We start from the raw sequence: 17,605 nt of genomic DNA on the forward strand, positions 1-17,605 counted from the left end.
ACATCTTATTAGTTCCTTCATTCACTGAGTTCACTGAAATGTTTAAACAACAACAAAAACACTATTGCCTGGTAGATGAGTAGATTAAAAAGATGCCGTACATTTACGCAATGGAATATTACTTGGCCATATAAAAGAAGGAAATCTGCCCAGGCTGCTGTGGCTCAGTGGATTGAGCGCCAGCCTGCAAACTGAGAGGCCACACTGGTTTGATCCCCAGCCTGGGCACAGGCCTGGGTTGAGGGCCAGGTCCCCAGATGGGGGCATGTGAGAGGCAGCCAGTCGATGCATCTCTCCCACATGGATGTTTCTCTCCCTCTCTTTCTCCTTCCCTTCCCCTCTAAAACTAAATAAACAGAATCTTTTTTTTTTTTTTTTAAGAAAAAAAGAAGGAAATCTTACCCTTTGCAACAGTATGATGGACCTGGAGAACATTATTCTTAAGTGAAGTAAGCCAGTCAGAGAAAGACAAATACCATATGATTTCATTCATAAGTGGAATCTAATAAAGAAAATGAACTATGAAAGTGGAGACAGACTCATAGATAGCAGGCTGACAGTTGTCGGGGAGGGGTTGGGGGCTGGAGGATGTGAGCAAAAAAAAAAAAACCTCATGGACACAGACAACAGTGGTGACTGTGGGTGTGGGGGGCGGTGGAGGAGAGCGGGGGAGGGACACGTGGTGAGGGAGGAGCACCTGACTCGGGGCGTGAACACGCACTGCAGTGTGCAGATGCGGTGGTGTGGACTGTGTACCTGAAACCTGTGTAATTTTGTTAACCAGTGTCACCCCAATAAAATCGATAAAAAATGACTTGGATGGAGAAGTAAAAAAAATGTGAAATAGCCTATTATAATAATTACCTTGGCAAAAAATATGTGTTGTTTCATCATGAAAATAAACTTTCCTGAACATGTTATTGTTACACAAAAAAAAAAAATCCCTGCACTTTCTTTTCAATATATATTTGTTGAAGGAAAACACTAATTTAATAAATTACATTTCTTAATTAAAAAGAAACTTCTTGTCCTTTAATCTTAAAGGTGAAAAATGATATCTCACATTGGTTCTAATTTACAATTACTATCAGTGAGGTTTAGCTTAAACTTTAGTTTAATAAACTTTTATGATTCTAAGTTTATGAACTTAGGTTCACACCATTTTGTTTTACTGAATTGTTTATTTCCTTTTGTGAAAAGTTTTAGAAGATCAGTATTGTGGGAGTAAGCTTTTTCTAAAGTGAATGACATTTTCCTGTTTCTTTAGTACTGTGGTTGGTATATACAATATTTTTATTTTTATGGTTGAGTTCATTATAAATTTTTCATATGGTTTCCCTGTTTTGCACACTACTGAGAAAGATTTTCTCTGCTTAAAGATAAACATTCTCCCCAGCTGCCCTATCCGGGAATGGTCTCCACATTAAAAAAAAAAGAAGAAGAAAAGAAAAAAAAGATTATTATGAAATATTTCAACATACAGAAAAGTATAGTAATATATTTTTTAAAAAACTGACATACCCAATACCAGAATTGATAAATATTAATATTTTCCTGCGTCTGCTTTAGGTATTTTCCTCTAAAAACAAAATGTAGAGATAGTTTCCTGTGAGAGTCCTCCTATTACCAGTCCCTCCCCAACCCCTGAGGGAACGGCCTTCATGAAGCTGGCGTGGGGCTCTCTGGCCTTGGTCAGAGTCCTTCACTGTCCGACGGGAGAAGGCCCTCCAGCCAGTGGGAGCGGAAGGCTTATCAGTGCCTGGGCTGAAGAAACAGGCTTGGCTGAGTTTCCTGGAAAGTCTCCCTGAACCCAAAGTGCCCAGGCTCTGCTGGGCCCCCAGAGCCTCTTGCTTTCATCACAGGCAGAAAGTTGCCGCTGAAGCATTTCTGATACTCAGACTGGATGCCTTTATGTGCTTATGTCCATTCGTGACTCGGCTCTTTTTTTAAAAATATGAAATCAATTGTGGTAACAGTACGTAACACTTTTAGGTGTACACTTCTATAGTATATCAGCTGTATATTGCATTGTGTGTTCTACACCCAAAGTCTAGTCTCCTTGTGTCACCATATACTTAAACCTGTTTCCCCTCTTTGTCCTCCTCACCCCTGCCCCTCTGGTCACAATTATTCTGTTGCCTGTGTCCATGAGTTTGTTGGTTTCTTGCTTTCTGATTTATATCCTACGTGTGAGTGGAATCCTGTGGTTCTTATCCTTTTCCATCGGACTTATTTCACTTCACGTGATACCCGTGAGATCCATCCATGTTGTGGGAAATGGCAGTATTTCATCAGTTTTTATGGCTACATAGTGTTCCATCGTATGGACGTGTCACATCATCTCTATCCAGTCATCCGATGAGGGGCACTTGAATAGTTTCCGTATCTTGGCTACTGTGAATAATGCAGCAGTGAACACTGGGGTACATACATTTTCATGGGTTTTTCAATTTGGGGGGTAGAAACTCAGAAGAGGAGTTTCTGGATCATATGGTAGCTCTGTTGATTTTTTTGAGGAACCTCCATACTGTTTTCCATAGCAGCCGCAGCAGTTTACGTTCCCACCAGCAGTGCATGAGGGCTCCTTTTAGCTTTTCCAACACATGTTCTTTCTTGCCTTATAACAATCGTTCTAACAGGTATGAGGTGCTGTGTCATTGTGATTTTGATTTCCCTTATAGCTAGTGAAGCTGAGCATCTTCTCACATGTCTGTTGGCCATCTGTGTGTCTTCCTGGGAACAGTGTTCAGGTTGTCCATTTTTTAATTGGATTTTGTGGCTGAATTGTATGTGTTCTCTATATATTTGGATATTAGCCCCTTTATTGGAGGTATTGTTTGCAAATATCTTCTATTCAGTTGGTTGATGGTTTCTTTTGCTGTGCAGGTTTTTTTTTAGTTTGATGTAGTTCTATTCATTCATTTTTGCTTTTACTTCCCTTATCTTCAGGATCAAGTTCACAGAAACCTAGTGCTCATGTTTTCTTCTGTGTGTTCTATTGCTTCAGGTCTTATATTCAAGTCTTAAATCCATTTTGAGTGAGTTTCTGTGTATGGTGTCAGATGGCAGTCTAGTTTCACTCTTTTACATGCGGCTTTCCAATTTTCCCAACACTACTTTTTGAAAAGACTTTCCTTTCTCCATTGTATGTTTTTATCTTCATTGTTCAAAAACTAGCTACCATAAATGTGTAGGTGTATTTCTGGGCTCTCAGTTCTGTTGCATCGGCCTGTGTCTGTTTCTATCAATATCACACTGTTTTGATGACTGTAGCTTTGTAGTGTAATGTGAAGTCACAGAGTGTGATACCTCTGGCTTTGTTCCTTTTTCCTCACAGTTGTTCTGGCTCTTCAGGGTCTTTTGTGGCACTATACAAATTTGAGTATTTTTTGTTACATTTCTTTGAAAAATGTCATTGGTATTTTCATAGGGATTGCATTGCATCCATGGATTACTTTGGTAGTATGGCCATTTTACTATGTTGATTCTCCCCATCCATGAACACAGAGTATCTTTCCATTTCTTTGTGTCTCAATATCCCTTCACATGTTGTAATTTCTGTGTACAGGTACTCATGTCCTGTGTTAATGTTTATTCCGATGTATTCATCCTTTTTACGCAATTACAAATGAGGCTGCTTTCTTCATTTTGTTTTTTCATCTTGGTATTTCATTGTTAGTATATAGGAACACTGGTTTTTGTACAATGATTTTGTGTCCCACAACTTTGTTCCTAATAGCCTTTTGGTGGAGTCTATTTCTGACTCCGTTCTAAGTCACAGTCTTGCACAGCTGCATGTGACAGGCGAACCTAAACGATATACCCAAGCCTATTGAGGGAGCTTGGAGGGAAGGCCTGTGGCGTTCTAGTGGGCATACACCCGGAGCTTAGCTACTACTGCACAGGCCATCTCACCGCTTAACCTCCGGAACATTTTAACACTCCCACTCTTAATTTTTCTGTGTGCAATAGTGTATTGTTTTGGATGATCAAAAGATTTATGCAGTGGTATCATATTGCAGGTCAGCTTTTTATTCGGTGTAAGCTTTTTCTCAGTTGACATATATTAGGTCTTCATTCTTTTTAACTGTGATATATGGTACACATATTAGTTATTTATTCCTGTGTAACTAATGACCCTAAATTTAATGGTTAAAATGGCATTTGCTGTCTCGCAGTGTCTGTGGGTAGGAGTCTCCGGGTCCCCCACAGGCTGGAATCGTGGTGTCTGCTGGGGCTGTGGTCCTGTCTGTGTCCAGCACACTCAGGTGGCTGCGGACTGGAGGCTGCCCTCACTGCCACGCCTTGTGGGCGTCCCCACAGGGCCCCTCACAGCGTGGCGGCATTCTTCATCGGAGCAAGCAAATAGGAACAAGGAGGTGTGAGCAAGGTGGGGATCATGATCTTTAATGGGTTGAATAGTGTCCCCCACAGTTCAGATCCCCGGAACCTCAGTACGTGACCTTATGTGGAAGAAGGGTCTTTCAGATGGAACTAGTTAAGGACTGTGTGACGAAACCACAGATTCAGAGTGAGCCCTAAATGACTAGTGTCTCCCTAAGAAGAGCAGAGGTCACAGAGATGCAGGCCACGCGAAGGTGGAGGCAGAGGTAGAATCTTGTCTGTGAGGGAAGGGGCGGGGCACGGACTGCTGGCAGCTGCCCGCTGGGGAGCGATGCGTGGGCCGGGTTCTCCCTCGGAGGCTGGCAAGGAGCCCTCCCACCCGCACCTGACGTCACCTGAGAAAACAAGTAGGTTGTTCCCCACCACCAGCTTGTGTTCATTTATTATGGCAGCTTTCGGAAACTAACGCCCTACCTTTTGTAGCTGCATTTGCATGTGACACTCCACCACTGTTGCCACGTTCTGTTGGTTAGAAGCAAGCTGCCAGGTCGAGCCCACCGCTGTGACTACCAGGAGGCAGGGACCGGTGGGAGCCACTTTAGAAACTCGTCAACCACAGGGTACCATAGTCTTGAGTATGAGGTCAGTTTTGGGTTTTTTTCTCTTAAACAGCTTTATTGAAGTGTAATCCACAAACAATTCACATGTTTAGAATATACAGCTCATTGTTTTGGCAGTATTTTGGAAATGTAATTACTTTGTCTTACGCAGGGAAGGAGTCTGCTGGCTGTCTAACACTAGTTCCATGTAAGCGGTCTGTTTTCTAGGCGCTTAGGTTATGCTTTGAACTCAGTGCTCTGCAGTTTGTGTGTCATGTGGATTTATTTGATTGATCCTACTTGGGATCGGTGTGCCCTTTAAATCTGAGGAGCTGTGTCAGTCAAATCCCAAGGGCCTCTTAGGCTTTCTGTGGGTGGTGCGTGTCCCTAGTATGCTCCCTTTTTGCTCTCCTAGTTCAGACACATTTGGAAACATTTCATTCTACTCTATTTTAACTTTTCTCATATTTTCCATTTTTAATCTCTCTCTGCTGCCTGCTGACTACCGTAAGCCTTCCAATTCACTAGTTCTGTGTTTAGTAATGTCTGGTCTTCTGTTAAACCTGTAGAGGTTTGTTTCGATGATGATATTCTTCATTTCTAGATTGTCTGGTTCTTTTTGAAATCTACCTGTTGTTTCGTAAATTATGTTGATTTGCCTTAAGGTTTCTATTGCTTCTTTTCTCTCTTCAACTATATCAAGTTATGTTATGCTTCAGATGGTTCTATTAGTCCTGGTTCTTGGTGGTGCAAATTCTAGATATTGCCTGAACTGCTATCTGTACCCCATGATGGCCAAGTTGCTTGTGGCGGTCACGCCTGGTCTTACCTGGCACGTGGAGGAGGAGGGCAGAGGGCTTCCTTCCCGCCTCAGTCTGCAGTTACCCACTGAGGTCACATGTCTTCACACAGGAAAAAGGGGCCTTTCTTTCCTTAGAGAGACCCCTGAGGAGTCTGCCCTTCAGAGTGCCTGACAGTCACATGAATTAGAGGTAGCTCTGAGGATTTTTCAACCTGTTCCTGACCTTTTATAATGTTGAAATAGTGATTTATCTTACCCGTAAATAGATATTCTTCATTTAGAGGGAGAAAAAAATGAAATATTTTAAGTCCTGTAAAACACCAAAGAAAAGGTGACACATGAATTCTTAAAAACAAATAGTTTAATTTCATTTTTATCTTGGACAAAAAGCAAGTTTAAAATGAAATAAGTATTTTGATATGTCATCATGTTTCATTTTTTTAATGATACTACATTTATTGAAAATGTGAAGATACAGAACCTTTATAAATCTCTGGAATTAAAGATTACCATTGAAGATGAAAACAGATTGGTTTTAAAAAGTCAGTTTAGTAAATATTTCATGTTTGCTGTTTGTTTCTATGAGAATATTTGGTATAAACACTCTACAAAATAAGGCAAACTTTTGGAAAAGTCATTAATAAAATTTTATGAAAAAAGTGTTCAGTTCTAATTTCTTGTAATTTGCAGAGTCACTGGCAAAGTCCATCAAGTGAGTTAGAGCAGTTTCAGAGGTCCGGTTTCTGCAGAGAAGGAGCCCTTCTCCTGTGGAAGACAGGGTTTCCTGATTAGCATAAGTCAGAAAAGAAGTGTAACATACAAATATTTCTAGCCCTGACTGGTATGGCTCTGTTGGTTGGGAATCAGCCCACAGAGCATAAGGTTGCCAGTTCAGTTCCCAGTTTGGTCCCCAAACAGGATGCTTACAAGAGGCAACCAAATCGATGTCTCTCTCTCCTTCCCTCCCTCGCTCTCTAAAAATAAAATCATTTAAAAAATTAAACAGTTGCTTCTATAGTGCAGTAGAAAGGTCATTTTATATTCTTAATTTGCATTATGAAAATAAGTGTACATCAAGTATTACATAATATGAACCTTGTATATTTATTTGGTCATGGCATTTAACGTCAGCTTTGCAGCTGTGGCTGGTGTGGTTCAATGGGTTGAGCGCCAGCCTGCGAACTGAAAGGTCACCGGTTCAGTTCCCCATCGGGCACATGCCTGGGTTGCAGGCCAGGTCCCCAGTTGGGGGCATGTGAGAGGCAACTAGTCCATGTTTCTCTCCTCCTCTTCCCCCCTGCCTTCCCGCTCTCTCTGAAAAATAAATAAAATCTAAAAAAAAAAAAGGCTTTGAAGTATTTTTAAACTCAGAAAATATTAAAGTTGTAATAAAATATTTTAATAATTGATATTAGTAATCAACCTCGAAACTTGGAACACTCAGCAGTGTTCCAAAGTACGTGAGTGTACCTTCTATGATGTGGGAAGTCAGCAAAGGTAAGACTGCCATAGGGTGTTCTTAGTGCTGAATCACAGTCGTGAGAAAGTGCCCGAATACAGAGCAGATTTCAAGGTAAGTCTGAAGATCCGTAGAAGCGTAAGTTTGAGAGGTTTTCACCTCCCTCGCACACTGATCTTCAGCACCTTCTCGACCTTCAGTTAACCACAGCCTTCACCTTGACTTTCAAGATCATCACCTTTATCTATTTAGCTTCACCTTAACCCAACTCCTTCCTACACCTTCACTACCTTCATCATTACCACCTTAACATTCATATTCACTACCTTCATTACCTTCACCACAACCCTGACCACCTTCACTTTGACTTTCACCATCTTTACGTGGACCTCTACTACCTTGACCTTACCATTTTCCCGACCTACACTTCACCATCAACTTTACCTGGACCTTCATCGCCTTCAATGTGACATTCGGCACCTTGACCTCGACCTTCACCCTGACCTCTATCTTCACCATTTCCACCACGTACACTAGCACCTTCACCAACTCCACTTGCACCACCTACACTCACTTTGACTTCACTACCTTCTACCTTGACCTTCAGTGCCTTCAACGTGCACCTTTACTATTTCCCCACCTCACCATCACCACCTTCACTACTTTTACCTCCTTCACTTTGACCTGCACCACATTCACTGTTGTAACCTTTACACTCCTTTACACGGACCCTTTGCCACCTTTATCTTCTTAAACTTCACCGTTTCACACAGTGATTTGCTGCCTTCATCTTCACCTAATCCAAACCTTCACATCCTCACCTTTGCTTACAACACTTGCACCACCCACATCCCATTCACAGTCCCCTCGACCTGAACCAGTCACCTCGACCACCGCCACTGCAGCCTCCCCCTCCCCCTCCCCCCACCAGTTCACGTTCACGACCTTCACTTCATCATTTAACCATCATCTTCTTCACCTCCGCTTCCACCATCTGACACCTCCCCTTACTTTTACCATTTTCACCCTCTGAACTTCTCCACCTCAACCTTCACTGTCACATTCACTGCCTCCTGCTCCTTTACTTTCACATTGAACTTCACAACCTATATTGTCAATGCCTCAGCCTTGACCACCGCTTTTACCGCTTTTCCTCTTGACCTTCATCACCTTCACTTTTACCGTCACCACCTTCTCCACTATCACCACATTCATCTTCACTGTCTTCACCTCCTTCAAAGTGGCCACCCTCACGTCCACCACATTCACTTTTCTCATCCTAACCTTCACCTTCTTCTTAAACTTCACCGTTTCACTCCCTACTTCTTAATCCAAACCTTTACCCTCACTTGAACTCACCACCTTTACTTTCAACACCTTCACCTTGACCACTGTGTTCACTACCTTCACCATCATTGTTACCATCACCTGACGTTCACTACTTTGGCCACCTTCACCCCCTCACCTTCGCCTCGCCCATCCCATTTTCACCACTCATACCTTCGCCATCTTCATCTTGACTTCATAACCTTCAGCGTCACCACCCTTATCTTCGCCTTGACCATTACTACCACTGTCACCTTCACTGTCGCAGCCTTCACTTTCATCACCTTTACCCTAAGAACTTCTCCACGTTCACCACTTTTCTTCACTATGATCTCCATGACCTTCACTTTTACCTTTATCACCTTGACCTTCACTTTGACCACCTGTACTTTCCCCTTAACCCTCACTTGGAACTCTTACACCCTTACTACCTGCCTCTTGACCTTCAACACAACTTTCAGCACCTTTACCAGCTTCACCTTACTGTTCTCACCACTGCAGCCTTCAGCTTGGCGCTACTTCCATCCTCACTTTGAACCACCGTCTCCACCATCACTGCCCTCGCTTTCACCGTGTTCGCACAGCTGCTCCTCCATTGCAGCTCTCACTGCCTTCATCTTTACCTAGTTACCTCCTTCGCCATGACCTGCACCGCCTTCATCCACCTCTTTCACCATTACAATCTTTACCTTTCACTACCTGCACTTTGAACTTGTCCACTTTCACTTTGACCACCTCCTTTGCCACCTAAACATTCACATCCATCGCCCTCCCTTTGACCTATACCACCTGCCCATTGAGACTCACCACCTTCACCATTACCTTCCTGCACCACTTTTACCACCTAAACATTCACCTTCACCTCAGTCCGCACCATCTTGACCTACTCCACTTTCACAGCCTATAACTTTATTACCTGTCCCTTGACCTTCACCACGACCCTCAACGCTTTGAATGACCACTTTCACTTTATCCTCACTTTGCTGATGAAGGGAACGAAGGTTGTGGAAGTGACAGTGCTGAAGGCAGAACCTTCTGCCCAGCAAACTCAGAAACCACACCGAGCCTGATGAGATCAGTGCTGGCTACAAAATGTGGCTCTCACTGGCTGTACACTTTCTGTATCCTGTCTGCTTTTCCTATTTTGTGTGACACTGGTAAAACCAAGGAACAGGGTCACCTACCCTTCTGGTTCTGGAGGTGGTCGGGTGCTCCGCACCTTCATTTCATCGAGTCCTTTCCAGTATTTAAAATTGTTGTCCAGATGCTGCAGTAACTCTGGTAGGTCTACAAAGGCTGGAGAAAGAGGGGAATGTGAGATCTTTTCACAGCCTCAGTTTAGAGGTATAGGCTAAGGTGCGAGCATTGGGAAGAAAAAGGGGATGGGCGGAGGCATTTGCGGAGCGCTAAGGAGCACTAAACAGGCACAGCGCGGGGGCGGGGGGCACACAGCAGCTCCTCGGACCTGTTCCGCTGCCAACTCTGATAAATAAAGCTGAGCTCTGCTTAGTTCCCACAAACGGCACCTTTGGCGCTGAGGTGTCGGAAACTATAGCGAGCCCCCCACCTTATGGCATTACCGGGAGGGAGCAGGCAGTGCCCTTCTCTCCCGGGTGTGCCGCTCCCCCGGGCCCCCCGCTGTAGACCGCGCCAGCACGGCTGCCTGCCCTGTAGCCCTTCCCCCAAGTGCAGCCCCATGGCAGGTGGAGCAGGTTCTCGGGGAGCACTAAGGGGACCTCCGTTCTGCGACACCTGCACCTGATGGGCTCCTTGGCTGGCGCTGAAGGTTAGAGAAGGGCGCAGTGCATCCGCCAGGGACCCGCCCACTCTCAGGCTGTTCCAGAGTGAGGCCTGGCAGCAAATGGCAGAGCTTCTGGAGGAACAGCGTGGCGGTGTGGCATCCGTGGTAGAGGTTTTGAATCCTCAGTTCTCCACTAGGAGCTGTGTGGCCCCGAGGTCAATTCTCACCTAAGAAACTGGCATAAGGACCTCCACCCTGGGGGCGGGTATGAGGATGTGCACAAAGAGCCCAAGCCCCAGGGGCCCTCGGCGATGGCTGCTTGTTCTCCTCAGTCCTGGAAAGCCTAAGTCTCCAAGCCTCACCTAGAGTCAAATACAGCATTTGCTAGTCCCTGTGCCGTTCAGTTATGTCGGAAATGTCTTCTCAGAGTTCTTACCGTCCCAAGCATCGAACATGCCTGTGATGAAGTAGTCAATGAAGGAGATCTGGGACTTGGGGATGCTGCAGGTGTTTCTGTCAAAAACCGGCATCACCACGGGTAAATCCTGTTGCTTTTCTTCATCGGTCTGCAAGGCCGAAAATGCCAGAATTATGAGACTCCAGTGTCGGCTCTACTCCACTAGAGCACCAACCAACACAACCAGACCTGCCACCAGATACAAAGTTGTTTCCAGAGTGGGGACTGCTCTGTGCCGGGAGGGCCTGAAGACACCCGCCCTGTGTTGTCAGCACCCGGAAGCCTCCTGCTGAAGCTCCTCAGTTAAGCTTTGGAATGGCAGCTGAAGTGCAGCCGAGCACTGCCACTGCGGCGCTGTCCCTGTCACAGCTCAGCCACCCCGCATCCAGCAGGTGTTTCCAGGGCCTGACACCAGCACCGCGATGGTGAGCAGCAGCCCCCTTCTCATCAGAAGAGGGGCTAGGGGCTGCTTCTCATCTCAGGCCACAGTACCTTACTTGGAAACTTTCTGAACACCCTTGAGATCCTTGAGGTTTAAAAAAAAAAACAAAAAAAACCCCCTTCATCCCAGAGCCTTTTTAACTTGTTTACATGTAGTCATGCGTCGCTGGGTGACCGTCACAGAGCGCACTTACACCACCGGGTGATGCGGCCCGCTGCTCCTGCGCTGCAAGCCTGGGCAGTGTGTACTGACTGAATTGTAAACAATGGTAACTACTTGTGCATCTAAACATGGAAAAGATTCAGGGAAAATAGGGTTCACCTAAGCAGCGCACATGCCGTGAGTGGAGCTCGCAGGCCTGGAAGTTGCTGTGGGCGAGCAGTGAATGCGTGCGAAGGTCTGGGACAACACTGCACACGCCTGCAGGCTGTAAACCCCATCCCACCCGCCCTCCCCCTGCTGCCTCCTGCTGGGTCAGCAGAGAACGGGGAGGCTGTCAGTGCTGCTCCAGAACAGGGACGTGGGCGGGGCTGACGGGACAGACAGAGGAGGAACCAGCTGCGTGAGGCAAGAGATCACCAGGGCGGTGACTGTCAGGAGGGAGGGAGCAGTGTTCTGAAGGTCAGCAGGGAGAGTAAATGAAGGTGGAGAGAGGAAAACAGACGGGGACTGTGGTGGCGCTGTGGCCTCAGCGACTGCATGCTGGAGCAGCGGTCAAGCTGAGAAGTTTTGTGGCGCTTGTAAGAAAAGATGGTTTCACGTGGAGAGGGTGTGGGACTGAGGCTTCAATATTTAGACTTTGGAAATTTGTTTTTTGTCCCACTGACCTTGTCTCGCACAAGGGGCTCTCCCTGCACTGAAACTAATGGAAGAAACAAAACTTATCTGTGCTCTAACATCCGCACATCCTGAGAATGTTTGCCAAGTACAGCGGCAGTGGCTCCTGTGGGTCTGTGTTCTCGTCCTGGGTCTTAGGTCCGCAACAAAGGACGTACAGAATGTACCCCGAAGGCCACCGAGCCAGATCTGGGAGGGCTGTTTCTGAATGTGCAGCGCCAGGGGACAGGCTCCTCTGTGCTGAGACAGGTCAGTGGCTGAGTGAGTGGGATGTCACCGTGCGCTTAGAATTGAGGGACTGCGAGTGGTGACAGTGAATCTATGCTAAGCCCCACAGATACTGCTCCCATCAGAGGAAAAAAAAAAATTAAGAAACGTAAGAGGCTGTGTCTCACCTGAGAAAAATATTCTTCTGAGATGCGTGCAGCCCACTCAATGCACTGCTCCAAGGGCCGGCAGGGGTTGGACACATCAGCGCACTTAATCAGCATCCGTTTGATCAGAGTCCGGTTCTCTGGGGTGCGGAGCATAGTGTCGATGGCTTCTTGATCTTTATCAGTTTCCTAAAACATTGAGTGGAATTTAAGGCAATCAAAATGGGTCCCCTGGTGCCATGCCCTGTCCTACCGGGGTGGTCCACCTGGAAGCACAGCGAGGCACTGTCTGGGATCTACCGGTTAAGGGGTTCACCAGACAGACTCTGGGCATGGAGCTTGGCCCCTCACTTCACACGGGAACACTGCGGCCCAGTGATAGGTGCTGCCACCGCAGAGCGTGCACAGCGGGGCGTGGCTAGAGAGACCCCAAGGGCTCCCGCCTACCCCAAAATGTCCACGAACTGGGGAGTGGCCCATCCTTCAAGTGCGTTTATCTAAAATTTGACCCTCCCTTTGGAGTTTTTACATCTGTTTTTGGATGTCCTCCTTTCTTTCCTGCCAAGTTTTTGTCCTTTAAATAATTTAACCAGTGGAATTTAAATTCAGTGAGTCAGCGACACACAGGGATACAGGTCCCAAACGTAGGCCTGCCTGGTGGTCTCCCTTACCTCATTTTCTTCTAGTGCTGCCAAGGGCTTGTTGACACTGTTGACAAACTTGTTGACGTGTTCAAAGTGCCTCGTCATCTCCGTGGCCAAGACCATGTCAATAATAGCCTGGCGCAGTGTCCGATAGTCATTCCTATTTCAGACGATAAATGAGAGGTTGCTGCAGATCACAGATCCAGACCGGACAGGTAGGGACTCCTGGAAACTAGCTGTTACCTGGGATGCCTGTCCACTGTGGCCCAAGTTCTAACAGCACTGGAAGGCGCCCTTTGCACAAACGTGGAAGTGATAGGTTAGTGCCTCAACCTCAACAGAAGTGAAAATCAGAAGCTTAAGGGCAGGACGTCATAGATGCAGCATCCACATCATTGTCATCCCGTAGTGCAAGGCACGCGGTGCTCAGAATAGAACAGAAGTGGAGCGGGGCGAGCAGAGCCTGCTGTCTCGGGGAGACGGAGGCCTGCGCTTACGCAGATGCGCCCCGCGTGAGGCCCCGACAGCATTGGTGTCCAGAAACGCGGAGGGCAGACCTCCTGCCAGTAGAGCAAGTCTCAGGGGGTGCTTGATACCGCTTCCTCCAGCAGTGGCTTCATTCCCAAATTTTTATTTTTTGAGGATGCAAACCATATAGTTAAAAATTCAGAAGGTGCGGAGGATAAGAAGTGAAATCTGTATTCTGCCACTTTTCTCCAGTCACCCCATTCCATTCCCTGGAAACAGCCCTTTATCAGGGTCTTGTGTGCTTTCCAGAGATAACTGATCTGCACCTATCCATACACAAGGAACTGTGAGTCAAACCTGCTTTACTTCCACCTCTGAAATTCTAGAACGTGGCAAAGGAGAGTTTTAAAATCAGGAATCTCCTTTTTATAAAACCCCAAATCCCATATTAAAACTTTCCTTTAAAAAACCAAATGAATAAGTAGCTATCTAAATACCGTTGTTCATATGGAAAATAACACAATAATTAAGAAATAATAATACAAGAACAACCTAAGAAATAATAATACAAGAACAACCTATATCGTGTACTCACAACTGTAAATCTATTTTTGCCCACCCCTGTATTCCTCTTGGCAGAATACATTTTCCTTCTTCTGATACTCAGTTCCTGTCGCTAGACGCTGAGGGCACAGTGATGAACAAAAGACATGTGACACCATGATCTCAGCTTAAGAATCGAATCAGACATTAAGTAAGGAATTTTAAAAATGTGACAAGTGCTACAAAGGAACTTGCGGCTGAATAATTAGTGTTGGGGGTCAGGGGAATGACAGGGGAGTGATGTGTGAACAGAGAAAATAAGTTTTTTGGGCGCAGGGGAGCACAGTGGGCTGTCCAGGCAGATGATAGGTTCTGAGTCTGTGAAAGCTCAAGATGTCAGCATTATACTTCCTTGTCTTGAAACATCAAGACACAGAGGAGCTGAACCTTGAAACCACTGTGCTAAGTGAACGACGCCAGTCACAAGAGATGGCATAGTGGATACGTTGCCACTGATGTGACATGTCCAGAACAGGCATATCTATGGAGATGGGAAGTAGCTTAGTGGCCCAGGGCTGGGGAGTGGGGTGAGGGAGGAGTGACTGCTCATGAGTTTGATATGGGGGGATGAAAATGTCCTAAGTTTGATGGCAGACAGGTGGCAGTACTCTGCATAATGACCACTGTACACTTCAAATGGATGAACAGTGCAGTATATGAATGTGTCACAATAGAGCTGTTAACAGAGAGAGGGCCCAACATACTTCAGTAGGTCCCTCTTCTCACCTCTCCATGTTTTTGAAGATGTTGCATTTGTCGTCTCCAGTGGTCAGCTGGAAGGCCAGGGCCGCATGGTGGCTCTCCAGCACAGCGAGGTCATTGTACAGGATGGCCAGCTTGCTTCCAGCGTTACACAGGAAGGAGTTGGTTCTCCCAGGGTGGTCCACGTCATGAACGGTGGCTGCAATGAGGGCCGCGGCCTCGTCGAGTGGATCTAAAGTTTGCTGAGAACAAGAGACCTTTTAAAAACTGGGGCACTGGGCTGAAAGCAAGGACTCCTTCTGTGTAGTTTTCTTTCTGTCCTATTACTTTAACGTAAGAATATTTCAGGTTTCTCAGAAAAGCATATTGTGGAGCAAGTCCAGTTTCCCTACCTCTCTACTGTGAAACTTACATTTTTGCATGTGTTTTAGGAAATGTTACTGGATTCTCAGTCCCCAATTTAAGGACCTACCAAATAAAGGGTGTCCTCAACAGAGAGGAGTAAGTGGCTGAACTGTATGATGTGAATTATATCTCAGCGAATGCTGTTAAATTGAAGTTTGCTTTCTGAATATGTATTTGTTATCTGCAGGGTAGTTCAGAAGCAATAAATTATAGCAAAAAATGTGGGTCCTCTTTGTATGCTGATCCTTGTATGACTGACACAGACATCCCTTTCCTGCCGCTGGTTTTTGTACTTTATGAACTAGTCCAGTCTCTGGACGCTGACCCTGCCTAGGTCTAGCGAATGGCCTTTCTTTTACAACAAAACAAAGACAGGAGAGGGGGCAGCAAGACCCAGCTCTGACAGGGCTGCCTTCAGGGTGAGGAACTAACATGTGGTCAACACATCCATGTGCTAGACATGACCTCGCCCCTTCCCAGACTCTGGGGGGCTAGGTGGGGGCTCTAAAGTGGCGCCAGCCAACACTTAGCTGGCTGGACATGTCTGTGGGTTCAGGGTGAGCCCCCAGGGAACAGCCATCTGCTGTCCAGCCGCTTTCTCCCTGGGTCCCAACTCCTACTGCTCTCACACCCGTGGAAACTGCTGGGCTCACATCCTGAATGAGCGCAGGGACCCCCAGAGCCACAGCCCTCCTGGGCCAGGCTGCACGTGCGTGGGATCACTTCTGAGCGGTCACACCGCGTGGCAACTGGGTGGGGGCAGCAATGGTGCAGACAGCTCACCTTTATCCTCTCTCTGCGGAGGAAATAGGCAGTGGCGTGCAGCACGTCGGCGGAATGTGTAGAGTTGTGGTAGGGGTTGGAAGAATGGTAATTGGCTTCAATCGTCTGTAACCACGACCTCAGTGTTGTCTCGGAGCAGTTTAAGAATCCACAGATCCCAAAATGAGCGAAGATTTTGAGACCAAGATAAATTAAAGGCCTACGAGGAAAAACAAGTGTAGCATTAAGGCAAAGTGTTTGAAGCCTTGGACAGGTTAGATCCGGTGAGCAAACCCGAGTCCAACTTCAGAGAGGGCGAGGGCAGCAAAGGGGCGCTTGCCTCTGTGGCCCTTTCTCTTGGGAGGCAGCACCAAGTTTGACGGGAGCCCAGTTCTAATTCGGGCCTCAGAGTTCTTATCTGGTGCTCCCACTGGCTGGGCTCGGGCTCGGGCTCGGGCTCGGGCTCAAGCTCCTACTTGCGCTACTGGGTTCCTCAAAGTCAACGTGTTTGTAGCCAAGTTAAACTTGCACCACCTTGGACCCTGTCTTCTCTGGACCTCCTGGACCTGTGCCACTGGCCGATGTCCTGCCTGAAGACAATGATGATTTCTAATGACCACACATGAGCCTGACACTGTCACATGCCATGTAATGGTCTCAACTCTCCGGAGGTGGCTGTTGACTCTGAGGAAGTGCCCCTTTAGAAGGTGACCAGCTGGCTACCCCGTCCGTGACCCGGCTTTTGGCTTGGAAGGCCAAGGAATCTGGCTCCGCTGAGGCAGTGCCCAGGGGCGATCCGGCTCATAGGGCCGGAACTCACCTGCCTCGGCCTGGTCCACGTGACGGCCCTGTCACCTGTGTGGCAAGCTCTTTCCCACCGTCTCTGCCCACATCGGGGACATGGGGGTAGAGCACATCAGAAAGCTGACTCAGGGTGAATGAGAGCGAGGACAGGGCCACTGTGGGGACGGTTCCCCCAGGTTGGGATGAGACCGGAGGAGTTACCCCATGGTGACCCCCCGAGAGAGCACACCTGTCCTGGGACTGCTCTTCACCAGCTCAAGAGACTCCCACCTGAAGGGCGCCCAGGCCAGCCTCGGCTCTGTCACATCACGCAGCTGGTGCCAAGTCAACCACACCCCTGTGGCTGAAAGTTCTTTCCCACCAAGGCGCACAATTAAAGATACAACCCCAATCTCCCGCAGGCTATGGTCACACCCAGTCCAGGGTGACTAGAGTCTTGGTCCCCATACCTGGCACAGCAACCAAGATCTGGGGACAGCTCTTCTCAAGGGGGGGGGTGTGTGTGTAATTTTTAGTTCTAGGCTCTGTGTGGGGGCTCCTTGCTACTATTTCAACATATCACTACCTTCAGGAGAAATCAGTAACTGTATTTTACAGAAAAAAAAAACCCCGCTATCTGGAGGCCTAGCCACTTGCTCAGTTTCACAGTTCCTGTCCCGCGAGTCTGCTGTGTCCTCAGGAGTCAGGGCCAGGCAGGCTTGCCCCAGCTTCTCACGGATGCCCCCACTCAGACTCAGGGGCACCTGCTGCCCTGCTCCCCTTTCCTGAGCCTCCTCCTGAGGACCAGGGACGAGCTTGATGCAAAACCCACTCCAGTCCGGGGGCGGCTTCCCACA

At 47.1% G+C, this 17,605-nt stretch overlaps 1 protein-coding gene across 2 annotated transcripts in view; it reads right to left on the reverse strand.

The window, feature by feature from the left end:
* Window positions 1-6,171: 6,171 nt before the first annotated feature.
* PDE8A (phosphodiesterase 8A) overlaps window positions 6,172-17,605 on the reverse strand; it is an 81,526-nt gene continuing 70,092 nt past the window's right edge. For both annotated transcript variants that reach the window (XM_054589154.1, XM_054589158.1), the window contains exons 17-23: window positions 15,987-16,185; window positions 14,823-15,040; window positions 13,053-13,185; window positions 12,403-12,570; window positions 10,708-10,837; window positions 9,715-9,826; window positions 6,172-6,510 (exon numbers count right to left, since the gene is read on the reverse strand). In XM_054589154.1, the coding sequence (XP_054445129.1) occupies window positions 6,474-6,510; window positions 9,715-9,826; window positions 10,708-10,837; window positions 12,403-12,570; window positions 13,053-13,185; window positions 14,823-15,040; window positions 15,987-16,185 (997 nt within the window). In that variant the 3' untranslated portion in view covers window positions 6,172-6,473. The remainder of the gene's footprint in view (window positions 6,511-9,714; window positions 9,827-10,707; window positions 10,838-12,402; window positions 12,571-13,052; window positions 13,186-14,822; window positions 15,041-15,986; window positions 16,186-17,605) is intronic.

The sequence above is a fragment of the Pteronotus mesoamericanus genome, unplaced genomic scaffold, assembly GCF_021234165.1.
Source record: "Pteronotus mesoamericanus isolate MK-2021 breed Mesoamerican mustached bat unplaced genomic scaffold, CSHL_Meso_final contig_1242, whole genome shotgun sequence".
In the NCBI taxonomy this organism is placed as follows: Eukaryota; Metazoa; Chordata; class Mammalia; order Chiroptera; family Mormoopidae; genus Pteronotus; species Pteronotus mesoamericanus.